The 9,747-nt window shown below is 44.3% G+C and overlaps 1 protein-coding gene across 1 annotated transcript in view; it reads left to right on the top strand.

Moving 5' to 3' along the window:
- The first annotated feature begins 1,792 nt into the window (after positions 1-1,792).
- Positions 1,793-9,747, top strand: part of mmp14b (matrix metallopeptidase 14b (membrane-inserted)) — a 17,928-nt gene continuing 9,973 nt past the window's right edge. The window contains exon 1 of the mRNA XM_035430377.1: positions 1,793-2,427. Within this exon, the coding sequence (XP_035286268.1) occupies positions 2,344-2,427 (84 nt within the window). The 5' untranslated portion in view covers positions 1,793-2,343. The remainder of the gene's footprint in view (positions 2,428-9,747) is intronic.

Below are 9,747 nucleotides of genomic sequence, written 5' to 3'. Positions count from 1 at the left end.
TACACATCTTTTAATGGTCATATTTGTTTCAGGGAAAATTTTTTTTTTTTTTAATGACCTCAAACATTATTTTGCATTTTTATTGCATTCATGATATGTTTTTTAATTTAAAAAAAAAATGTTTTCAAAGGAGTAATTTGATTTTTAACAAATATGCTTATGGCTTCAATTATGCTTTAGGGCTCATCTTAGAGTTCAGCTAGGGTTAGGGGTAGGGGTACCTTTTGGATTATAGTTTGTGAGAAAATGTTTAGAAGATTTAAGTGTTTTTACTGGTTTTTGGTGGGTTTCAGGCAATAGAGCAAGTGATTCATTTTCATTTCTTATTGTCTCACGCATTGTCTCAGAGGCTTAAATTGGTTTCTAGCTGAAAGGAAACAAAAAGCTGCAGATACAGTGGTCCTCCAAGGCTTGAGTTTGTCACTTATGGTATGCATTAGATATTGTTCGATGTGGCCATGAAGCACGAACTCCAGGTCGGTCGGCCGGCCCAAACCGCAGTGTATGCATTCTACCACTAGATGGCGAAATCGTTTAATCCAAATCAGTCGCTGCCAAAGGAGTCACGAGACAGCCAAATATACAGACATAGCAGATATAAGGGTCGAAGGTAGTTTCCTGAGTTGATATAACAAATAAACTGATGTACACAATGGAATTGCCAGAAGTACAAAGAACACGTTCACTTTCAGCCAACGTTACTTTTGGTTTGGGCAGCCATGTGACAAAATTAACTTTAGGACGAGAGCAACCTTGCCAACAGGTGTCAGTGTTGGTACATAAAAGTATCGGAGTGGATCTCACAGGACTGTCAGAACTTGTGGCCCTCATTACATTACTTGACCATTTTTACACCTTCATAAACAAAACATGGAGTATACATGACGTAAGAATACCCAACACACAAATACTAATACACCATGCAAATATCGATTTGGCTATCAGCAATGGATTCCTTTATGATTACAGTTCCAGTACTAATGCAAATTTGGTCAGCTTGTGCGACGAACTGCAAAATTAATCATAGTCAAGTACTAAAACATAAATCTGACTTTTGCAGGAAAAGGATCATGTAATATATTAAAAACAGTTATTTGTGATTCTTATATTCAGTACTCACAGTTAAGTATTTCAAGAAAAAATATTTTCATTTTAAGCATTTAACAATTTAACAAACGGACGGAGTGTGGCACAGTGGATAAGGAACTGGGCTTGTAACCGAAAGGTCGCAGGTTCGATTCCCGGGTAAGGACACTGCCGTTGTACCCTTGAGTAAGGTACTTAACCTGCATTGCTTCAGTATCTATCCAGCTGTATAAATGGATAAAATGTAAAGTGCTATGTAAAAAAGTTGTGTAAGTCGCTCTGGATAAGAGCGTCTGCTAAATGCCTGTAATGTAATGTAACAATTCCATTGACAGTTCAAAGTGTCCGTCTCTCTCTCTATATATATATATATATATATATATGCACACATACCGTTTTTTTTTTTTTTTTTTTGTTGGCCAAACAAACATTTAATCAATATTACAGGTCGGCACTTGAAGTGCAACATTTAGACAACAAGCTAGGACGGTATACTTTCTGCCGAGTGTTGATTTTACGTCGTGCCTCAGCACATTGTGATGAATGGAAGTCACTCAGTTCTCGAGGCAGCTTCAGCCAATCGCGCTCGGCTCCAACAAGGTCGCTTAGAGCCCGCGGGCTTGACTGCAGCGGAGGAGGAGGAGGGAACGGCACATCTGGCACGAGGACGGTTTTTTTTTTTTTTTTTTTTTTTTTTAATACTTCTTTTCCTGCCTTTCTGCAAACGGGGTTATAGCCACAAGGGACGATCGAGCCACCACGTCTGCAACTGAGAGAGAGAGAGAGAGGGAGAGAGCGAGAGAGACAGAGAATCAGTGGATCGAAGAAAGAAACAAAGGAAGAACAAAACTGAAAATGCCAATAGTGCGCTGGTCCTTGGCGATGTTGTCCAACCTGGTTTCGCTCTTTTTTTGTTAATGCAAACTTGGCGTTGTTTTTTTTATAGCGTTAAATTGTGATATAAGGGAATGTTACAAAACAAACAGTCGTGATTAACGCAAACCCATTTTAATCTGTACTTTTAAAAATTATTTATTACATTCCACTTTTTTCCACGCTTGTTGGGAAACTTGTCTTTTACTGTTTCACACTGAGGAGAACGCTGCTTTTAGCGCTTCACCTCTTATAATAGTTTTTTGTTTTTGTTGAGTTTGTCATGTTTTGACAAAAAGAGAACGCCACAGTAAGGTTACGGTGGACGTTAGAGAGGGGGAAGAAGATTACAGATTACACTTCTGCGGGAGGTGCGTACCAGGAATGGGACCCAGGCTGCTTTTGCTCGCGCTGGCATGCGGGCTCTGCGCGCGAGGAGCTACTACACGACAGGAGGTCAAACCAGAGGTGAGTGTCCCTCATTGTACCGGAATGTCCACAATAGTGTAGTATCACGCGGTCAATCAAGTCGGGTGTAAGGAAGATATGGAAAATTGGAACGGAAGAATGCAAGTTACGTATTTAAGTATTAAGCATGGCATTTTTCTGTACCACATGCATACAAAAATGCTACATTAAAAAAACGAAAACAAAAGTAATGTAACTCAAATGGACGAAATTTACGCAACTGCTCTGGCTTTTGGAAGGTAAACTGCAGTCATGCGTTTACTTAGTTTCAGGTGGCAGTGTGACATAGTGGGTAAGGAACTGGGCATGTAACCGAAAGGTTATAGGTTCGATTCCTAGGTAGAACACTGCGTTGTACCCTTGAGCAAGGTACTGCATTGCTTCAGTATATATCCAGCCGTATAAAATGGATGCAATGTAAAATTCTATGTAAATAGTTTGTGTAAGTCGCTCTGGATAGGAGTGTCTGTTTGGTTTGGTTCAATTTTTAATGGGGGTGACATTCAGGTATCGGTGCCCCCCGAGCGCACCTTGTCTCTCTCTCTCTGTGTCAGCTGAGAGAAAGAGGAAAAGGTGGGAGGATGAGGAAGGGTGAGGAAAAGAAAACAGGATTATCCAAAAAAAGAAGAGGGAGGAAAAGTGGAGACGCTGTGTAAGCAAAAAAAAAAAAAAAGAGAGAGAGAGAGAGAAAAGGACAAAGAAGAAACTGCAACTTCGGGAAAAATGTGATGGCTGCTGTGTTGTGGCGAGGGGGGAGTTTTACTCAAGCAGTTGCGGTAATGACTTGGGGGGGGGGGGCGGCGGTAGTGGGGGGGGGGGGGGGTGGGTGGGTTTTGGGTTGGGAAAATCCTGAAGTCATTGGCTTTGTTCGCAGAGTTGGGGGGGGGGGTGGTAAGGATATGAGGTAACTGAATTGTCCTTTGACTTATAGAGGCCGATGAGGAAGCCAGCTTTGCGTGATGATGGAAAAACCCCATCTGAGACGATGGACAATTAATAGACATTACCGATCGCACCGTATGCACTCTTAATCAAACGCCTACACTCTCCGTCACAGGAGTGCAGTCTGCAGCACGCGCCTGCACCGTGTATGTCACACGCATGCAGTCTGTCCCCTGAGCGTGTGCGCATGCTTTTGTGCATGTTGTGTGCAGTCCGGATGACCCGTCTGTTTGCAGCATACAGCAACAAACAAACGCAGTCGCTAAGATTTCGTAAAAAAAAAAGAAAAAAGAAAAAAAAAGACCCATGTGTCACGCTGATTTTTACGTCAGAGCGCGCGGAAGGCGGTGTGTGTGTTTGTGTGTGTGTTTCCGCTGATCGGCGTGTCATATCCTGAGGGTCCGGTGTGTCACTTCCTTGTGGGTTTTTGTGACCTAAAGCCCTTTGATATGGGGTGGTGACCAGGACCACCGGCCTTCCAGCCCAGGGGGGGGGGGGCAGGGGGGGAACAGGAGACCCAAAGAAGGGAGGAATCGAGCTCCAAATGGGGGAAGGAGAGAGAGAGAAAAATAGTCACGCTTCTTGTCATGCTTGGAGAAAGACGGAAGTTTGACTTCATTTTCGTGAGATCCTCTGTGTGTGCCCGCGCACGTGTGAGTGTGTGTGAGTGTGTGTGTGTGTGTGTGTGTGTGGGGGCAAGAGGATGGAAATTATGGTTGGTGAAATTAGAATAGGAAGTGAACGGGAGGAGGGCAGTGGGCTGAAGAAAGGAAACAGGAAGTGCTCTCTGTGATGATGTCTGCTCAGCTCCGTCCACTGTGGCGTTGTCTGAGCAGCAGAATAGTTTCATTGTCTGAGAATAATTTTAGGCATTTAGCAGACGCTCGCATTTTTTGGAATGCGGTCCCACCAATCCTGCAGAACATTTGCAGATGTGATTCAGATCGTGCACCGTGCCCGATGGACCCCACCAGGGGATTCGAACCTGCAACCGCTGAGCGACAAGCACAGTTCCCTAGCCGCTACGCTACGATGTGTCCACTGGGCCAGAGATTCTGTTCCTTTCTCCGGTGGATAGGAAAAAAAATATGTTGTGGAATAAGCGCACACAACGAGCACAAACACTTGTATACAGCATGTTCTGTGAGTCTCAGCTGTGAGGCTGTACAGTGTTCTGTGAGACTCAGAGCTTTAAGGCTGTGCAGTGTTCTGTGAGTCTCAACTGTAAGGCTGTGCAGTGTTCTGTGAGTCTCAGCTGTGAGGCTGTGCAGTGTTCTATGAGTCTCAGCTGTGAGGCTGTGCAGTGTTCTGTGAGTCTCAGAGCTGTAAGGCTGTGCAGTATGTTCTGTGAGTTTCAGAGCTGTGAGGCTGTGCAGTGTTCTGTGAGTCTCAGCTGTAAGGCTGTGCAGTGTTCTGTGAGTCTCAGCTGTAAGGTTGTGCAGTGTTCTGTGAGTCTCAGCTGTGAGGCTGTGCAGTGTTCTGTGAGTCTCAGCTGTGAGGCTGTGCAGTGTTCTGTGAGTCTCAGCTGTAAGGCTGTGCAGTATGTTCTGTGAGTCTCAGCTGTAAGGTTGTGCAGTGTTCTGTGAGTCTCAGCTGTAAGGCTGTGCAGTATGTTCTGTGAGTCTCAGCTGTGAGGCTGTGCAGTGTTCTGTAAGACTCAGAGCTGTAAGGCTGTGCAGTGTTCTGTGAGTCTCAGAGCTGTGAGGCTGTGCAGTGTTCTGTGAGTCTCAGAGCTGTCAGGCTGTGCAGTGTTCTGTGAGTCTTGTAGCCCAGCGCTGGACTCGCTGTTGACCAGAATTCTCTGTTTTTTCCATTGGCATCTGAGTCAGTTTTTATCTTCTTCGATTTGAATTTCATCGCTCTCTCCCTTCTCTTTCTCTCACTCTCACTCTCAGTTCAATTCAATTCAATTCATCTCTCTTTTTCTCTATTTCCACTCCATCTTCTCTCCATCTACCAACTTCTCTCCCTCTCGATGTTTGTGTCTTTGTGTGCGGTGTGTGTCCATGTGTTTTTTTTTATATGTACGTGTGTGTCTATGTATGCCTATCACTGATTAGGAGAAAGTGTGTGCATAAGAGTGGAAGAAAAGATACAGTTATCTAGGCCAGTGTCCCCACACACCAGCAGCTGTAGCAGATAAACTGCCACATTCTGCACAGTTTCTGACCATGCTTTGTCTTCCCTGACCACGCCCATTTCCCTTGACCACGCTCATTCTCACCTGACCACACTCACATAAACACCATAATGGCTGTGGGCATATTGAAGGGCACCACACGTCAAATGACCGTTTTAACAAAGGAGACAGGACTGGACTGGAATGTCCAGAACATTGCCAATATGGTGTCCGAGAGCGAAACAGAATTAAACTTAAATATGTCTTTTTAAAAATTTTTTTTACTGTGGCCAGTTATATACTTTAGCTCGGGGCAATAAATTACCCCACCGCCAGTCTGACAGAGCTAACATTCCTAACCCTCCTGGTGTGTCCTCAGAACATCATCTCCCAGGGAGCCCAGCAAAATGTGGCAAGCTGCTCGGGAGTAAACTTCCTGTTCAGTGGATGGATGGTTGAATTGTAACAGAAAGATCTGCCTACTGATTGGTCCCTGGATGTGGTGCCTCAAAAGGACCCCTGCCTGCTCAGTACCTGCTTGAGAGGTCACCACAGTGGAGCGAAAGGGGGAGGGGGGCATCCCTTTTGTAGTTTGAATACATTACATTACAGGCATTTGGCAGACGCTCTTATCCAGAGCGAATATTTAGACTTGGCTCCAGAATGAGGTGGGGCGGGTCCCCTGACCACCCAGATCGAAAGAATTTTTAAGTGAAGACCCTGCCCGGCCTGGCCCGATAAGGGAGGACTTTAATGACCTTCGGTATGCGCTTATTGCACACCACTTTGGTTAAAACTATCTGCCAAATAAATGTAATTTAAATGTAATGACTTCTGGGTAATGAAGTTCAGTGGACCTTTGGTCAGGGCCTGTGTGTCAGTTCTGCCTTGAGGCACACGCTAGTATTAACTGTACAGGGCTGAACTCCAGCGTTCCATTTGGCTGACCACAGCTCTCTGGCAAGTTACCGTGAGGGGAGAGAGAGAACACGAATCCGCAACGATCCAGCAGGCAGTGAGGTGGGCAGCCTTCCACGGGAAGAGGAAGAATGACTGCTGTGTATCTGCCACAGTGTAACAGTGCAGACTGTTCTGTCTGCAACAGTGTAACAGTGCAGACTGTTCTGTCTGCAACAGTGTAACAGTGCAGACTGTTCTGTCTGCAACAGTGTAACAGTGAAAACTGTTTGTTTGTAACAGTGCAACAGTGCAAACTGTTCTATCTGTAACTGTGTAACAGTGAAAGCTGTTCTATCAGTGACGATGTAACAGTGAAAACTACCATTTGTTACACTGTAAGTGAAAGCTGTTTTAGCTGCAACAGTGTAACAGTGAAAACTGTTATGTCTCTATCATTGTAACAGTGACAGCTGTTCTATCTGTAACAGTGTAACAGGGAAAACTGTTCTATCTGTAACAGTGTAACAGTGAAAACTGTTCTGTCTCTAGCATTGTAACAGTGAAAGCTGCTGAGCTGTATAAAAAGACAAAGGAGGGCATTGCCAAATGGATGCTGCAATAACAGCGTTTGCTTGTGTGTCCATGCTCCTGCTCAAGGAAAGCACTGAACTGAACTGAAAATCGTATGGGCATGTAAAGACAGCTCAGAGCTAGTAACAGCATAACAGTGAAGACTTCTGTGCTGTGATATAGAGAATCTACTGGAAAAATGTTGCCGGTCCTGGCCTATTAACAAAACACAAAGGATTACCTTTCTGAAATCAGTTTATGGTAAGACTCCAAACATCATCTTTCTGGGCAATGAATTACGCTGAAAGAAAAATAACATGCCGGCCATTTTATTCCATAAAGAAACGACAATTTCAGACGCCAATAAAAAAAAATCTGGTTTCCAATATATACATCGGTCATTCAGCCAATTGCATTATATGTCAGTCAGGTATGAAGAACAAGAGAGAGTAACAGAAAGTTAGTTGGCTAGTTCAGGTGAAACTGACGGAGGCTTGAAAACATTAAGTACATTATTCCAGTGTAGGCTATTAAATAATTAAAATGTACTTTTAGATGTGACTACAACAAATGATCAAGTTCACTGTATATTGACATCTCCACCGCTTCGCTGGTTTGAGCCACCATTAATTTAATGGAAGTGAGAAGCCGGAGGAAATCGCGCAGACCTATGGGATAGCCTTCCAGCTGAAGGATGCATAGGATGTTGCCTTCAAATTTAAATGAAATAAGGCACCTTAGAAGGACTCATTTTTTAGATGACTTCGGTTTGGGATGTACTTACGAAGGACAAGTGTGAAAAAGTGCGGAAAACTTGTGAAAATAGTGAATATGCGGCCTTCTAAGGCAGCTGACTTCGTGTTGGGACACAGCCACACGGACCTACTGTGGAATTTTGAATAAACATTCCGACAAAAAAAAAAAACCCTACTTTTTTTTAAAAAAGGGCTAACCGTACGGAAATGGCTGCAAAGTTCTGGATTGTCCACAGCGCGCTGCGACTCCCCTGCCCTGGTCATTTCACTGCTCTGAATGGGACAAGGGCTGAGCCGCTGCAGGCACCGAGCGCAGAGGATGGTAAATGGACTGCATTTATATAGCGCTTTTATCCAAAGCGCTTTACAACTGATGCCTCTCATTCGCCAGAGCAGTTTAGGGGTTAGGTGTCTTGCTCAGGGACACTTCGACACGCCCAGGTGCGGGGTTTGAACCGGCAACCCTCCGACTGCCAGACAATCAGTCTTACCTCCTGAGCTGTGTCGCCCCATAGCCTCTCAGCCACGTGACGAGGCGGGAAAACCGTACGGAGATTTACGTACGGCACGCGTTTCGTCGCCGTCCGCGTTTTCGGTTCGTCCGATGCGTAGCGGAGCCGTAGCGCTTTCGGGGGGGGGGGGAACTCAAAATAAAAATAATTTGCCGGTGTTCCATTTTGATGGCAGGAGGGGAAGGGAACCGAGATTGATGAACGAGCGGGATTATCTGGCCGGCTCGTCTCTGTCGACGGAAATAGACGGATCGCAAGGGTACAGAAGCTGTGGAGAAATGACCGATGACTCCCTGCTCTCTGCCATCTTCCAACATATGAGCCCTGTGGAAAATAGCATTAGCTCACAATCCGTTTTCCTTTCTTTCTTTCTTTCTTTCCTTCTTTTTTCTTTTTTGGATATGAAACCTCCGTGGTGAAACACAGCATCATCATGCCCACACACACACACACACACACACACACTCCAAGCAGCCTTAGCATAGTGCTATGACAACAAATGCGATTTGATTATTCAACATTGTAGGACAACACAAACAAAAGTTATACATGCACAGACCATTTACGTGACCATAGTAAAAGAAAATTATTTAAAAAATGTATATATATATAGTGATTGGCATAAAATAGATGGAAAATAGATGGCAGCATTCACTGACTCTGCACTGTGTGAATGAGTATCGTAGTGTTTGTTTTACAGCTGTTATATACTGTGTGTTTTTTCTTTTAAAAAAATCAATCTCTGGGTTTTGCCTCTTCTGTCAGTGGCACAGAAATGTGCCAAACTATCGATGACTGCCTGATATACCTTTGCTTTCCACAATTTCTGGTCTGCTATAAATACATAATGAGACAGAGATTTTGTTACCTATATTTGTATCTATAGTGCACAGTTTTATTTTATTTATTGCACAGTCAATTATAGGTTTTCATAGCATATGCAGTACTTCATGGTCATCATTTTTATTTTTATGCCTTATTCCCGTTTTCTCCAAAATTTGAAATGCAAAGTCGTACTCAATAGGATTTTAAAATTGTTTTTTCTCCAAAATGTACAGTTGATAGTTGGAATATTTTGTGAGGCTTCAGTTTGCATAAGTCACACGGTTATTAGCGGTGGACAGTGAACACTGAATTTTTTAAGAAGCGAGAGAGAGACGCAGACATAGAGGAAAGAGGAGAAGAAAGGAGGAAGGGAATAGAGATAAAAAAAGAAAATGAGGAAGAGAGAGAGAGAGAGAGAAACAGAGAGAAACGAGTGACCTCATTCTATCGCCCATAACTGGCCCCTTTGTTCTTTTACCAAGAGTCACTGTTCTCACCCACCCCCCCACCCCCCATTCTGGAGCACAACCTGTCTGTAGTTCTGCTGAGATGCCATCTTTCTGACTCACTGGCCATCCTCCCTCCGTTATCCCCCTATCTCCCTCTCTCTCTGTCCCTCTCTCCCTCACTCTCTGTCCCTCTCTCTCTCTCTCTCTCTCTCTCTCTCTCTCCCTCCTTCCCCCCCTCTCTCTCTCTC

This window comes from Anguilla anguilla, chromosome 8, assembly GCF_013347855.1.
Source record: "Anguilla anguilla isolate fAngAng1 chromosome 8, fAngAng1.pri, whole genome shotgun sequence".
NCBI classification, from domain to species: domain Eukaryota; kingdom Metazoa; phylum Chordata; class Actinopteri; order Anguilliformes; family Anguillidae; genus Anguilla; species Anguilla anguilla.
The sequence above is the reverse complement of the archived record's forward strand: the minus strand, read 5'-3'. Positions and strand labels throughout refer to the sequence as shown.